We start from the raw sequence: 16,607 nt of genomic DNA on the forward strand, positions 1-16,607 counted from the left end.
CTGACTCTGACGGACGGCAGGGACCCGGGAGCTGAGCCCCGAGTCCGCCTTTGAAAAAGCAGAAATATCCCACAGCGCGGGCGGCTCGAGTTGGGGAACGGGGAGAGCTGGTCGCTTTTCCGTGGAAGTTCGCGTCAGGTGACAGCTCCTGCTTCACGCTGTGTGCTCGGAGCTCTTGACCCACTTTGTGTTTAATCTGCTTCGCCGTAGTTACCCCTGGCTGATGGCTTTGCGTGTCAGATGCTGCGGGAGTGGTTAGTAAGATGTGTCAAATAAACAGCCAAAGGGAAGTGGAACTGCTCTAATTCGGTTGTCCAGACCAGCTCCGTTTCACACTGGACACACTCAGATCCTCGACAGGATGTAAGCAGGGAAATTACCGATCTCTCAGCTATTCCTAAAGAATCTTTATAGAGTAAACCCTTTGAACAAAAAGAACCTCCAGCAATTATATTTTCAGTAGTGTGTGCCTGTGTGGGAGATATTTGCTAAAACCTGACCCAGAACAGGCAGAGCTGTGCTGGTTTCCTCCTCCTGACATCTTTTATGTTTAGACACATTCGATGCTCAACACAAGAGAACCCCTCTGTGGTTTCAAAACTGAAAAAGAAATAGCCTGCTGGGCTTCAGCCATCCACTGTTAAGTGGAGTTTTGAAGTTTTGTTTTTACCTTTAACAGAATTTAAGGTTGCATCTAGGAGTGTGTGGAGCTTGTCTGTGGTGTGACAGGTGCTCACACCTCAGTGCTTTATGTGCTCAGTGCTTTTTCAACTCAGAGTTGTAAGTGTTCCCAGTCACTCCTGTCTGTGGGGAAAAGGCTGAGGGAATCATCTCCAGCATCAGGGATGAGGAGAAATAGTCCCTGATGCTTTTCTTTGAGCCTGGTGGCAGAATTGTGTTTCTTTGTTGCTCTCATCCAGGAAAGTACTGCTAAAAGAAAGTAACTCCTGTGTCTCTTGCTGCCTTAAGTTTCAGTTTTCACATTTTCCAGATTCTGTTCTGCATTAGTATATAACTCTGAACTTCATATAAAGTGTTAGCAAGTTCTCCTCACTGTTTAGTCAGACAAAACCATCTTTTCCAGCCCCAGAACCAAGGACACCATTGCAGCTTCAAGTCCAAAAAGTGTAAACAGCAGTGAATTGAGGAGAGCAGACTGAGAGGGTGGGACTGCATAACCTGAGGCTGTAATTGGACAATTGACCCCAATATAGAAATGGCCCAAAACTTATAAAACTGTGAAAACTTGTGACTCAGGGTCCATCTTGGTTGTAGCCCTGGCTGGGCTCTTGCGCTGCCCAAGGTGTATCCTTTTAATAAATCCCTACTTTATTCCTTTAACTCTGCTTGGCCTCTCTTCTAGGTAGCCTCTCAAGGCATCAGTCTTCCTCAAGGAAAGGATTGGATATCTGTGAAATTTGCTTTGAAACTTAACAAATATTTAGAGTTTAATGTTTTCCAGCACAAGGACTGAAAGCTTTGATATGCTGGCACTTTCCTCAGGAATGGTGAGGAATCAGTGAAGGCACTTGCTGTGTCAGTGTCTCTATAAATAATACCAGAGGGTTGAATTAACATTTTTCTTCCAGTTCTTGCAAATGAATGGCTTGGCATGACTCTGCAGGGAGGTGTAGAGTGGGGTGTGTGTGTTCCAGGCTCACAGGTGTGGTTTCATTGCTACAGTTAACATTGAAAAGTGTTGAAAATGCCAAAAAAATAGTTTGAGTGAAGAACCTGAACTTCTCGTTGGTGTTTTGGGATATCACTAGTTTTTATTTTGTACTTTCTTCAGCTCAGTTAAGGTCTTAAAAATACAGCTGCCTGTCATCCCAGTGTGCTTGTTGGGCAGGTTGGGTGTTTTGGGAAACCTGTTCCCTCAGTCAGTTTGGCTTTCTCCGTGGTTTGATGTGCAGGTTATTTAGAACTGATTGATCTCCACTGTTTCAGAGTGTATTCTGTGTTCAAACCAGAGCTTTTTGAGTCTTTCCCAAAAAAATCTGAGAAACATCTGAATGTGTTTTGCCCAGACTGATGTTGTGTATGAGCCTGGTTTTGGGCAAAGTGTTGCTGTCATTTTGGTGGCTTGCTGTGAACTTAGGAAGAATTCCTACAGATCCCAGAGCTGCTCCCAGACTGGTTCAGCTGCCTTTTACCACTCTTCCTCTTTACCAGCCTTTCTAAAGGAATAGAAGCTCTTTGGCAGTCCACCACCTAGGGAGAAGGTGCTGTAAAGAATTGGGTTGCAGGAGAGCTTCTCCTGAGGGAGCTTCTGCTGATGGGATGGTTTTTGAGGAGAAGTTGGGACATAGAAGCTCATCCTCTGAGGAAGGATTTACAGGTGATGTTAGGAATTGTTGCTTCATCCCGAGCAGCAACATCAAAACTGGGATAAGTTGCACTTTAGGTGTTCAAAGCCAGTCTGGACAGGGCCTGAAGCAACCTGGGGTAGTGGAAGGTGTCCCTTCCCATGGCAGGGTGTAGAACAGGGTGAGCTTTAAGCTCCCTTCCACCCCAAACCATTCCATGATTCTGTGATTTGAATAAATCTTGGTCATTATACAAAGAACTCAGTAGAAAAGTATTAGTTTCTCCCTCTTGGCTGCTTTTTTTCCCCCCTTCTTATATAAACTGAATTTCTGCTGGTTTGATTTTGCCTTTCAGCAGAATCAGTAAATCAGAGTGTCTTTTCTTCCCTCTCTAAATGTCTGTTATGAGTGGATAAAAAATTTTAGCAGCTGATTTAATATTCTTCCTGTTAAATTGTTAAGTCAGGTTTTCATTTTTCTTTGTGTATGCCTGCTTGTGTTGGAAAATCCACAGAATCATGGAATGGTTTGGCATGGAAGGGACCTAAAACCTCATCTTGTTCTACCTGCTGTGATGGTCAGGACACCTTCCACTGTCCCAGGGTGCTCCAAGTCTGGCCTTGGACACTTCCAGGGTTGGGGCAGCCACAGCTTCTCTGGGCAGCCTGTCCCAGGACCTCCCCACCCTCACAGGGAAGGATTTCTCCCCAGTATCCCATCTAACCTGCCCTCTATCAGCCATTCCCTTTTGTGTGTCCCTCCATCCCTGGTCCCAGGTCCCTCTCCAGCTCTCCTGGAACCCCTTTAGACACTGGAAGGGGTTCTGAGATCTCCCTGGAGCCTTCTCTCCTCCAGGTGAGCACCCCCAGCTCTCCCAGCCCTCACAGCACCTTCGTGGTCTCCTCTGGACTCACTCCAACAGGTCCACATGCCAAGAAATTGCCTGACCCCTAGAAGAAAATCCACATCATGCTGAAACCCCTCAGATGGCTTCCTGTAGGTTTTCAGTTGCTGACAGGAAGAAGCCTGGCAGTCCTGACTGCAAGCATCCCCTTCCCCCTGAGCTGTGCAGTTTGTCTCCTTTCACAGTTGTGCTTTAGGGATAAATGGCAGCTGATGAACTGTTCCTTCTAATTATTAATGCTTTGAGAGAGAAAGCTGTTCTGGGCACTTCCAGTCAAAATGCTGTTGTTAATGTTAAATTTTATGAAAAATCCCTCAGCTAGGATTTTTCCTCTGAAAAGCTGAAACGCCTCAGAAAAGAAATGTAAAAAATAATTATCTGATTGCTTGGAATGTAGTTTAGAAGTTGCTTACCAACAGGTGCATCTTTAATTAGTTCCCATGTAAATTGTTTTTACTTAATAACCAATCCCAGTCCGGCTGTGTTGGGACTCTGGTCAGTCACGGGTTTTTTTATTATTCATTCTTTTCTAACTTTCTGATGTCTCCTTTCTCTTTCTTTAGTATAGTTTTAATAGATAATTTTCTTTTAATATAATGTAATATAATGTAATACAATGTAATGTAATATAATGTAATACAATGTAATGTAATATAATGTAAATCAGCCTTCTAAGAACTTGAAGTCAGTTCTCATCTCTCACCTCATCTAGAAACCCTCACCACACCGCAACAATTAATAACCACACGTTGTGATTTCTTTCCCTTTGGCATTGCAGGTGCCAGTGAAAGCGTGGGGAAGCACATGCTTGAAGCATGCAACAACAACCTGGAGATGGCTGTCACCATGTTCCTGGATGGAGGGGGGATAGCAGAGGAGCCCAGCACCAGCTCTGCAGCCGTGTCTGCTGCCCGCCCGCACCCCGAGTACGTACCCTGGGCACGGCTGTGCCAGCCAGCCTGGCCCTCTGATGGCACTGAGATGGCACTGTGCAAAGCACAGCAAACCAGGCAGCTGCCACTCCTCAGCACAGCATTGCACACTGCTTTGGTCTTGGTCAATTGATTGATCCAGTGTTCTGGTTTGTGAGTCTCTTGCACTTCAGAAGTTTTCTGTAGCTCTCACCTGCTGTTTTTTACAAACAAAGCCCGAGTTGTTAAAGTAGGGATGCAGTAATAAGAGAGTCCTATTTTTAAATGCTTCAGCAATCTTGCTTTACACTAATTTGGCAGTTAGAGAGTTCTCATGGTTTGGTTCTTACAAATGCAGCCACCTTACTCCCATTTCATAAATTCCTAGAATTTAAGGTTGGAAAAGATTATCAAGTCCAGCCATCAACCTAGCACCATGACCACTAATCCATGTCCCCAAGTGCCACATCCATGTTTATTGTGACTCCACCACTGCCCTGGGCAGCCTGTGCCAGTGCTTTACAACCCTTTCTGTGAAGAAATTTGCCATAATATCTAACATAAACCTCCCCTGGCACAACTTGAGGCCATTTTGTCTCGCCCTGTCTCCTTACCTGGGAGAAATGTCTGACTTGTGAGGGTTTTATTGTAGTGGTTTAACCAGTTTGGCACTAGAAAAGCCAGGCCTGTGCACCAGTATGCAGAGGAATCAGCAACCTCAGCATCTTCACCAGTCTGTTACACATCAGATGCCTGCAAAGGGAAGAGAATTTCCACTTAAGCATATCAGAGAATCTCAGTGCTGCCTATTAATGTGACTGCTTGAGATAAAGGGAAGGTCTTTAGTGGTATAAATCACATTCATTAAATATGGTAAATTAAATGTAAGCCAGGCTTTTGTCCTTATGAAAAATCTTCCACTTCAGGAAAAAGACAGCTGACTTATAGAGAAAAATCCTTGCCCTTCATACTTCTGAAGCTCATGTATAAATTTAAATCTAAATAATTCTTTTACTGCTTTACAGCTGATGTGAGGTGCCTTCCTACTTGAACCATTAACAAAGTTAAAATAGGTATATAGGGTAGTGTTCTTATTTCTAGACAACTTCTGGCACATCAGTGACTCCAGATTTTTCTTGGAATACTTTCTTTTTTGTACTCAACACCCTCCAGGTGCTGATCAGCTCAGTGTCCTCCTAGGAGGAGGGAACAGTAAATGTGCAAATGGAGAATAACTAGCTGCACAGTGCAATCAAAGATGTGGAGTGTAAGAGCAAGGTCAGTGCATCCTGCTGACATCCTGAGTTAACCTTTTGAAACCTGCATGGTCAAGAGCTGCAGAGTGCACTCTTCACTCCTTGGTAGGCAGGGGGAAGAGGGAGTTCACAGACAGAATGTAGCAGTGGATGAATTCTTCTGCACAAAGATCCATGGGCCAGGTGACCACACTGTTGTCACAGAGCTGCTTGTGAGTTCTTTGTGATTTCCTCTCTTCTCCTAATTGTAGTTTTGGATTACCTGTAAGTGTCTGCAAGTATAACTGACTGAGCTGTTGACATGTGAGGGAGCCCAGTTATGTAAGCCAAGAACTGCTTCAGAATGGAGGGAAATGGCCATCTTGACCTGGTTCTCCTCCTTCTGGAAAAGAGAGAGGTGTGACTTTCAGGTGGAGGCAAAAAGTCTTCTGACAGACAAAAGTTGGTAATCAGGAAGATAATATGTTTTTTTCTATGTAGCTAGCAAGGGAAGTAGGATGGCAACTGGATTATTTAACATATTTTAGTAAAGTTTTAAAAACTTCCAAGTTCTAACAAAGTTATTTAAGAACAAAAATGTTTAAATATGGATTGACAAAGCCTGGGATCAAGTCACTCAGGGGTTTGTGTAATGTTTTATCAAAGGTTATCCATGCCAGCTCTCAGAACACAGGGTGCCAGGTCCAGCAGCAGTGCCATGAGTGGGAACAGATGCTCCCATGAGGTCCCACTTAATCCCAAACCTCTTCATTCTGTGCAGTGGTACAGCAGCATCTTTAACTGGTTCAAGTTGCAGGAGCCTTGGAGCATAATGAGATGTGGTTTGTAAGTACTTGGAATATTATCATCTCTCTGATTTTTCTTTTTTGTTTCTTCTCCTTTGACAGGGATGAAGTACGAGCTCCAATTCCTCAAAAGCAGGAAATCTTAGTAGAGCCCGAGCCCTTGTTTGGAGGTAGGCTTGTGTTCTTATTTTGTTTCTGTTTTCTTTTCCTTGAGGTGAGCTAAGTGACAAAAGAAAATCAAAACTTGTTTAATAAGAAGAAATAACACCAGTGGTATTAAAAATCTCACACAAGAGATGCTTTATTCCCAGGGGTACTAATTTGCTAAATCTTGCTTCATGAGACTTTGTGAGGTGGCAGCCAATTAACTTAATTAAGTATACATCTGGGGGCCCAGAACTGTGGGGTACTGCTGTAGAAATGGGATGGAAGATGGAGCCTTGGCTGACAAGTGAAAATGAAGAGTACAAATGGCTATATGTCGAGATGACAGATCTGAAAGAAGGGCTGAGCTCTGTGATGGCTCATACCCTTCTCCATTTCTCATGCAGGAATTTAATTTGGTCTTTAAGCTGTGCTGTGCACAGCTTTTCTTGTCTCTGTCCTTCTCATGTGGAGCAAGTCCTTTCTGGGCTGGCCTTTGCCATGTCAGATGGATTGAGAGCTTTGCCCTTTTCACCAAGAAGCCCATGCAAGTGCTTGTCACTGCAGTGGTCTCACACAACGGGAAATGCTCTTTCACATCATTTAGTTCCTGTGGTAAAAAGGAGAAGGAGGCCAAGCTTCAGGTGTACCATGGAACTGATTTTTTCTTGACTCTTTTTCAACATCAGAGAGGTGTTTAGCCAGGATGCACAAGCTGAGGGTGGTTCAGAGAGAGCACACAATGCCAGGCAGTATAGGTACACACCACTTCCCTTTTTGCTGTATTTGCAAAATACAAATAGCAATATTAGCTTTTCTAGTTTTAGTCCTTCTAGCAATTTTTTCCTGTCTGTTTTGGGAGCTGGCCAGTTTTGACTCCCTTAATATGCTTCAGTTCCCAGTCCCATCAGAAAATGTTTATTCTGTAGACAGAATATGAATCACTGAAATGGACTAACTTAAGTTCTACTTCTGCATACTGATGTGAGATGCATAAAGTAACAACAATTTTAAATACTCACTTTATTTGCACTTGGGCAAAAAGGGAATGATGTACAAAGTATCTGCTTTCACTGAAGTGCTTTTGCACTTCTATGAGCTTCCTTGATGTAATTTCATGACATTCCCCTTGCTGCTGAAAGGCCACCTTGTCAGCAGCAGTGAAGCTGGACTTTGAAGGTCTCAGCCATAAGATGCAGTGACATGAAAACAAGGACACACTGTGTTTATCTAATCCTTGCACTTCCCATCCTACCTGGATTTTGGAAGTGGGGAGTTCAGTAGCAGAGGAAGGCAGTTCTGCAGCAGGACATGTGCATCCAGAGGAAGATGCCCTGCCGATGCCTCTCTGAAGACAGAGGAGCTCTCTGCACTTTTTCCTGTGGCCCAACAGCATTTTTGACAAAGATCTGTTCACTCCTGTGGGTTATTAGGATTCAGATCTGCTGATCCTAACACTTGGTGTTCTTATACCTACCTGTTCCACACTGATCTCAGTCATTGAACATGCACTGACCTGGGTCAGTGATTCCCTCCTGGCACTCTCTGATCCAGCAGTGCCACTTGTGTTTCTGGCACAGAGCAGCCTGACAAAGTAGCTGAACCTGAAGAGATAATTGGTCTCAGCTCTAGCCTTACAGCAGGGAAGGTGGCAGTTTCTGTTTTTAAGGATCATATTGAGGTGGTTGTATAAGCTCAGATTTTTTCCAGCTGAAGAGGTGACCCTGTGTGTTTGTGCCCTGCTGGGTACATGGATCCCATCATTGAGTACAAAGGATCCTCCTGGGTTGCTGAGAGCCTCTTCACCTGTTCTGCCTGGCAGGGACATGCTGCTTTTGCTCAAGTGGTCCTTCAGTTCCTGTTCCAAGTGAGTTTAAGTTGTTCTGAGGTTGGCTTGTGCCTAAGCACTCAGGGTGAAGGAGAATCTACTCCCTGGAGTTGAGAGGTGTTATTCCCCAGCACATCCCTTCTTCAGGCTTACTTTCTGCTGTATAATCACATTTCCACTGGGTATAGGTTGTATTTATCTTACTTTAATTTGTTTATTATTTATTATGTCTTGTAGCAATTGGGCTTTGAACGTTCTGTCTTTCAGTTGATGGGAAAGGAGATAAGTGGCTGGAATAATCTTGACAGGCAGTTCTGTTGTCCTTCCAAGTGCAGTGCTTGTGCTGTACCTTAGGATTTTAGTGGGACTTGAGGGTGCTGTTTCTGATCCCTTCCTGGGCTCTCTGCAGATAATCAGTTCTGAAGGTTTCCTTGCAAACAACAATGCTGGATCTGCTGGAAGAGTGTGGCTGGTCAGTCCTGCCAAGAAGTTGGGACAGGATCAGGATAAGAGTTTAGAAAAGAGTAGAAATGCATTGTAGAAAAAACAATGTGCTTCTTCATAAAAAAAAAAAATTCTCATGGAGTTTAATCTTTTGAAGTTTTTCATCCCCTTGAAGGCCTTGGGTAAAATCTTGGCTGGAATTGTGACAAAGTGATACTGTGACAGCACTGCTACTCCATGCTGAAGGGTCTTGACAAGGCCATCAGAAGGGGCTTTAAGCCTCTCTGTATTTGGATACATGTTTTGTTTCTGGGCTAAGGTTTGCTGGAGGGAGGGTGTGTTAGGAAATGGGATTTACAAATTACCTTCTGCCTATTTCCATCCATCTCCAGCCCTTCCCAATGACCTTTGCTCTCACACAGTCCCTGCTTGGGGCTCCTATTCTGTTCTCCTACACATGTGATGGAAAGTACTAATAGGCATTTCTTTTGATAATATACTTTTCAAGTAATTCTTTAATTTTTTTAAAGCTCCTAAAAGACGCAGACCTGCTCGCTCAATATTCGATGGCTTTCGGGATTTTCAGACAGAAACCAGTAAGTGTCTACAGATCAGTAAACCTGATATTTTATTTTATTTTATTACTTTTAATGCAAATAAATGGAGAAATCATTCCTGGTGTAGGCTAGCACAGCTGTCAGTTGTTGAAACATTTTTAAATTGCCAATTGTGTAGCAGGGTACATTATTAGAAGTATAGAATCGTAGAATTATGATTATTACAATATATTCTGTCTGCTTTGGTGTTGCTAACTCTCAAAAATCCCCTTTTTCTTCTCTTGAGAGAACTGAAAAGGGGGAAGAATCCTAACATCCAAGTAGAAATTAAATTAATCCACTAAATATTTCTTGGCTAAGCAGTGAACATTCTGGCACTTGAATTACATTGGAGTAGCCCTGAGGCTTCCTCCTTGAGCAGGAGGTTCTTGTGGCTTGAGTTGCTGTTTGCCCTTGGCTGTTCATGCACAGAATCTCCAGGTACCAAAGCATGGCTGTTACTTCATCCAGGAAGTGTCACAGAATGTGATTCTGTGACAGCACAGCGCCAGGTGTTTCACATCTGGGTTATGGCTGTCGTGCTGATGTTGCTGGAGTGTTCCTGAGGTGTAATCACAGAATCAGGAAAGTTGGGAAAGTCTTCTGAGACTGAGTCCAGCTGTTCTCCCAGTACTGCCAAGGCCAGCACTGCCCCATGTCCCCAGGTGCCACATCCACACGTCTGTTAAATCCCTGCCAGGGCTGGCCAACCCTTTCCATAAAGAAATTGTCACTAATATCCAATCTCAGCCTCCCCTGGTGTGACCTGAAGCTGTTTCCTCATCCTGTCACTGATTACTGGGGTCCATGGACCATGTTCCCACACAGGGGTTGGTTGCCAAACTGAAAATAGGTGTTGATAGTTACTTTCTTTTCCCTTTTCCAGTAATGATGAACACAACAAGTATTGAAATCACTGGCAGCTTTGGAAGTGAAAATGCTCCATGTACAGAATCAATACCCTTAAATTTTTTCTCACCATCTTCCAGCCTGGACTAGCAGAGGGTGTTCCAGCCCATAGCAGGAGAGCATTGGCTGATCTTTAGGGTCTTCCAAACCAAACCACCCTGTTATTCCACTCTTAAGACATTTAGAGATGCTCAACATGTGAGAGATACACTGTGAGGGTTTATAGTGAAACCTTATCATGCTTTTTGGCAGAACTTGACAGGTGGACATCACTGTCTAGCTGTCTCTGGAAAAGCAGCCCTGGCCATGAAATTCCAGATTATCTCCTGGCTCCTAGGGCTGCTGCACAGGGATGCTTTATTCCCTGTGTGTCTTCTCAAACATGCTTTTTATGCTTTGGCCCATTGACAGCTCCTTCCACACTGGAAAAGTTGTGGCCATGGGAAAGTTATTGCCCATTTCAGCTGACCTGGGTCTATAAAATACATCATGTGTCTTGTATAAAATACATCATGTGTCCATGGTCCTGTCTGAGTAGGAAATGTGTTCTGTATAATTTCAGATGGAATTGATACTCTTTAAAAGAAGCATCCAAAGAGATTTCTCTATGTAAACTAATTCTGTTTCTTTGTTTCTTTGCTGTGGGACTGCTCCACAGCCAACTAATGGAAATATTGCAATGAAATATTCCTTTTAGAAGTTATATTGCTACAATCTAGCTCAGTTTCCCATTTAAAAGCATCACTGGGGACAAGTCACTGCTTTTTTTGGCTCCTTTGTTTTCAAATATTGGTATGTGACCCTTCAAGTTTATTAAGGTGTTTAAAAGAGAAAGTTGGGACAGGGAGGTTCTGCCCTCACACACCAGCTAATTTTGTTCAGCGGGGTCTAACCCTGGAACTCTCTGTAAGAGATATGCTGGGATTTGCACTCCCTAGCTGCCCTAGCCCTGTTCTCAAACCTCCTAGGAACTGGAGAGATTTTCACCCCAGCAGCTCTGTGTGTGAGCGTTTAGGCAGTGATGGATGCCCCTGGTGAGTGTGTGTATCTGACTCCTGTCCCTTTCCTCCTGGGGCCGTGCAGTCCGGCAGGAGCAGGAGCTCCGCAACGGAGGGGCCGTGGACAAGAAGCTGACAACGCTGGCAGATCTCTTCAGGCCTCCCATTGACCTGATGCACAAAGGCAGCTTTGAAACGGTGAGGGCTCACCCTTGGGGGCACAGGGGAGGGGGTCAGCATGGATCCATGGCTGGACAGTCAGAGGTTGCAAAATACTGGGCAGTGATAAATGTTTGATGGACTGCCCATGGGAATGTTGGTGATGTGTTGAAGGACTTCACTGGTGATGGTGTCACCTGGAATGGACCCATCAGGATCATCAAGTCCTCACCGTGCAGACCACATTGGTTTATGTTTCAGTATCAATGTGGCAAATCAGATGTGGTGAAAGGCTTCAGTGAGCAAGGGAGGCTGGTCAGAATGGGAAAATTGCCTCCCTTGAACTGTCTCCATAGAGGACACAGAAAAAGCTGGAGTAGGATTACTTTGCATAGGTGAGGGAGGACTCTGCAAGGGGCAGTGTGGTTTGCAGCACAGCCCTGCTGAGAAGCTCAGGTGGAGTTAACATGGCTGAATGGCTTCTGATACCTGAGTGAGTAGAAGTATTTGAATGTGTCTTTGCCATCAAGCCACAACTTCATCCTCAGTGGAGCTGTTGTTCTTCTATAAAATCACAGTGGTTGTCTTTTACTTCTGGTGATGCTAGGGGAAGTATCCCAGAGATACAGGACACTGTCAGCTTTAAACAAGCTCAGGTGTCACCTTCCCTGACTGCGTAGGCATGTGTAGATCTATCCCTAAATTGTTATGATGTGGATCAATGACTTAACTAATGGTTAGAGAACATGCAGATTGGTATATATTTTTAATTTTTGAGTCCATAATTTCCAGATATTTTTCAGAAATTCCAGTTACTAATGAACTTTCTCCTCGTCATCTTTGACTAGATGAGATTGATGATGGTGATGATCATTATTTTTACTGCATGAGAATGCAAAGTAATGATTAAATGGTGCAATACAGATGTTGGAGAACCAACTGCACAACTGACTGAACAAAAATATTATTTACCTTGTTTTCACATGTGCCTTGACTGCTGTGCACAAGTACTAGAGCACTGCTGGAGAGCCTTTGGTGAAACACTGTGTGCCTTTATGGAGTCTCCAGCTCTCATCCCATTACCCTCATCTCTCTTTTTATGCTTCCCATATCACTGGGGATCAGTTGCCTTGTCATTAATTCCTGTGTTCTGAGGGTGCCCTCCACAATCTCCTTAACAGAATTCCAGCTGTGAGAGGATGCTGGCAGAGAGCAGCAGTGTCCACCTTGGGAAGGAATTTGGTGCAGTGGGAGCAGAGGAGCAGCCTGAAGCAGGGTTTACTTTAAAAGACATGTTTCAGGTCTTCCAGCTGATGGTGCTTGCTGGGCCTGGGGTCCAGAGCTGTTGGTGACTGTGGTATTTTCAGAGACCCCCACCAAAGGGAGGAAATGATGAATCTGACTCCATGTTCTTAGAAGGCTAATTTATTATTTTATGATATTTTGTTATATTAAAGAATGCTATTCTAAACTATACTAAAGAATAGAGAAAGGATACAGACAGAAGGGTGAAAGATAATAATGAAAAACTCATGACTCTCTCTTCAGAGTCTGACACAGCTTGGCCCCTGATTGGCCAATAAGTAAAAACAATTCCCTTGAAACCACTTGAAATAAGCACCTGTTGGTAAATAGTGTCCAAACCACATTCCAAAGCAGCAAAACACAGGAGAAGCAAATGAGATAATATTGTTTTCATTTTTCTCTGAGCCTTCTCAGCTTCCCTGGGCAAAGAGATTTTTCAGAAAATATGACAGTGACAGATGACACCAGCAAATGTGTGGTTAAAGGCACCAGTGAGGGGAATTCACATGGCAACAGCCAGTGCTGCTGCAGGAGCAGTCAGCAAGTGCCCTCTGAGCTCTGCTGTGGAGTTTGAGATGGGTGCTTGTCTCACCTTGTGTCTTGCTGGAAATGTATGAAGACTTCAGCAGTGTTGATTGTGGCATGTATCACAGTCAGAAGTAGTGTCAGAGAGTGAAATAACTGATTGATGGATTTGTTTGCCCTAAAGTCTCTGCATTCTTATTTAGTCTTGAAAGGTAATTTTAAAAAGGGGGTGGGCTGGGGTTGGGGAATGGGTTTGTGTATACTCACATTGCCCTGTTCTGTGCAGTACCTGCACTCTAAAGACCTGCACACTTTCTGGTGTTGGCACTCACCCTGCTGTGTTCCTGTACAGTTCCTTGTCCCATGGGATACCCTTCATTTCACACTGATGCTCCTCAACTTCATTGCAATGTAACTCTTCACACCTTCTCACTGTGTTGACCATTTCCCTTTGCATTTTACCTTTTCTGGCTGCAAACTGCTCTGCTGCTTCAGCCTGGGACAGTGCAGGGCCTCAGTGACCACAGTCTCTCAAAATTCATCTCTAGCAAGCTGCTGTTGGCTTCTCCCTTCTCTGTATGCTGAGATAAATGGATATAAACCATATGATAAACCAGAGATGCTCATCACGTTCCAGAATATCAAAGACTAAATCCTGTCATTGTGATGTTCTTGTAGTTGAGCTTTGATCTAAGTGGGATTTTCTTTCCAAGGTTGGTGTGTGGTGTGTTCCAGCCTCTGGAGGGGTGTGCAGGAGCACTCTGCCAGGGTTCAGCCATGCACATTTATCAGAAAACCATTTAGGATTTAGAGCTTTGTTGACAGGAGTGGTGACGTCTGGTCTTATGTATCTTTGCCACTCACCAGCTGTTGCTGCTCTTTGGGTACTTAAAGGTTGGTTTTTGATACTAAGTACATGTAATTATCTTTGGTTTTCCCCAAGAAACCTCATTTTTCTTGAGTTATAAGGAAACTTTGTTACCAGTAAGGCCCAAAAAATTGCTGTTTCATTTTAACTTAGTAATACTAGCTTTAGGAATAGGTGGGGTTAACTCCATGGCAGAAAAATTAATTTGAATTAAAATTAATTTCAAAAGTAAAACTTTGGTTTGGGGAATAAAGTAATTTTTGAGTCTTGAATTACATTTTTGGGTTTTTTTACCTGCTGTATATGGAAAAGCATTGTGCTCCACATGCAGAACAGCTTATGATCACTGTACTTGTAAAGTTCACTGTGTGACTGACTAAACTAGAGTTCTCCCATTAATGTGGAATCTGTTAGGAATAAACCACTCAAGTAAAATAAATAAATTACACACCAAACATGTCTGATAGAGGAGAGTGTGGGTTTGTTCTCATCTCAGGCTGCTCTCAAGAATTGCAGGTGTTCTCTCTCATGCCTGTGATGTGAGAGATGATTAAATTTGAGGGGGACACACCAAATTGACTTAGCTTGCACTTCTTGTGGGCAAGGATGATTCTGGTGTGTGCAGTTCTGTGCTTAACACTCAGCAGGGTTTCAGTGAAGGGACTGAATGTCACTCAATTGCAGAGTTTCAAGTCTGTCTATATAATTTCTTTTTCCCATTTAACAATAACCTTTTTTAGCTGCTCCCTGCTTTACAGCTGAGACTGAGGGGTTTTTTTGCTTCTACTTAAAAAGCAGCAATCATTTGGAAGCTGGCTTGGTCACTGTATTCAAATGGAGCAAATGCTGTGCATAAGATGCTTGTGGCCTGGTTTGGGTCAGCAGTTGCAGGTACAGCTGTGCCCCAGGAGTGCCTGGGTGCTGAAAGCATCTGTGCCCTGCCCCAGGTAGGAAGGAGAAGTGTGGCCCAAACAGGAGATTTCTTGTTTGATAATCTCCTGCTCTGACTCTCTGTCAGCTGTTATCTTCCCCACTGAGTCACACAAATGTCCAGAGAATCACAAGGTGCTGGCTCTGCTTCCTCCTTCTCTCTGCTGCCTTGAAAGGATTGCATTTCAACAAAACTGAGCCAGCAGGAACCACCCCAACATTTCTAAACCATACATGTTCAGAGAAGTCAAATGAGAGGAAAACTTATTTTTAGTAGTGCAGGGAGCCAGAGTTACGCAGGGAGATCCAGCACTGAGCATAAAGCAAGACTTGTCTCACAGATTGTCTCAGCAGGTTGCTGGTGTAATGGTGAATTTTGTGACTGGGCAGAAAGGGTAAAGGCACACTTAGGGCAGATTGGATTGGTTTGGGTCGGTTTTTGCATCGGGGCTCCACTGGCTCTGCTCTCAAAGAGTGGCTGTCCTGTACTGCCCTGTCTGTGGGCTCTGTGGCTGCCTGCCATTGGCCTTTATACCTCAAAGGAGGAGGGGAATGGGGGCACTTGGTGTTGGAAACAGAGGATCTAAATCCATCAGATCCCAGCTTTTGGGATACACAAGCCAGCTCTTGAGCCTTGCTGCCTTGTCACTTACCAAAATGACCCTAATATAATATAATCTCCAAATCCAGAGTGTTTCTTCTCCTCCTCACACTGTTGTCCTTCCACCCCCTCAGAAGAACCCCTTGAGCTGTGTAAGAGCTGTGTGTGTGAGATAGCAGCAGTTTAACTGTGTCCTTTTAAGTGTTAAATCCAAAGCTTGCTTTTAGAAGGAAGTTTAAAGTAGTTTCAAAAGCTCTGACTGTTCTGCAGGTAAAAACTCCGTTTTGTAGATTTTCTTTGTGGAATTTCCTGCTTGCATCCTTCCAATGCCCTCAGCTGGTCAGAGGAGAGGTAGAGCCAGAGGTTTTCATTAATATTAAAAGATACAGAGTGAGGGTAGAAGAGTGAGGTGCACTTTCCAGCTTTCTAATTATATAGTTTTGGGAGTGTTCTTTTAACAGACTACCCAAGAAGTCAGGACTAAGGCAATCCAATTGACTTAAATAATATAAGATCTGTGTTCCCTTTCAACTTGGGCAGTGCCTCTAGACCTCATCTCATACTGGTTTCTTAGAACTAATTCTCAAAATGCAGTTAGCTCAAAACAAATCCTTTAAATAAAGGCATGACAATTATATTTAAGACCCTTGCCAGTTACTTAGGTGTCACCTTCCCCACTTTTCTCACCTGGTGACCTGGATGCTGGCAGTGTAAATTTAGTGGTAAGTAGTTAGTGTGAGGCCCCTTGTGGGAATAGGATTATTCCATGCTTCTACTTTCATCATTTTTTTCCTTTGAGTAACACAAAAGCTGCCTCTGCAGGGTACTTGGCCACACAGACTGACTTTGTAGGCTGGGATTCTTGCCTTGGTGAAGCTGAGTGTGTGGGGTTCACATGTCTGTCTGTCACACAGTGGACAGGCAGACTGTTCCAAACTGCACTGGCTAAAATTCGTTTCAAAAGTAAAAACTTTGATTTGGGGAACAAAGTAGTGCCCAAACAGCAAAATCTTGCATAACATCCTGATTCCCCTGATTTTTTTTATCCTTTGAATTCCTTAACAGTAGATTGCTAGCAGGATGGTGAGCATAACTTTTAAATTTTTTTTTTAAAGCAAAGAGAGTTTCTGTGCCAGCT

At 43.7% G+C, this 16,607-nt stretch overlaps 1 protein-coding gene across 1 annotated transcript in view; it reads left to right on the plus strand.

Annotated features, from left to right (window-relative positions):
• Window positions 1-16,607, plus strand: part of UBXN7 (UBX domain protein 7) — a 26,622-nt gene that overhangs the window by 840 nt on the left and 9,175 nt on the right. The window contains exons 2-5 of the mRNA XM_005425056.3: window positions 3,923-4,136; window positions 6,265-6,332; window positions 9,109-9,174; window positions 11,167-11,279. Coding sequence (XP_005425113.2) covers window positions 3,923-4,136; window positions 6,265-6,332; window positions 9,109-9,174; window positions 11,167-11,279 — 461 coding nt within the window. The remainder of the gene's footprint in view (window positions 1-3,922; window positions 4,137-6,264; window positions 6,333-9,108; window positions 9,175-11,166; window positions 11,280-16,607) is intronic.

Source organism: Geospiza fortis, unplaced genomic scaffold, assembly GCF_000277835.1.
Source record: "Geospiza fortis unplaced genomic scaffold, GeoFor_1.0 scaffold118, whole genome shotgun sequence".
NCBI lineage: Eukaryota > Metazoa > Chordata > Aves > Passeriformes > Thraupidae > Geospiza > Geospiza fortis.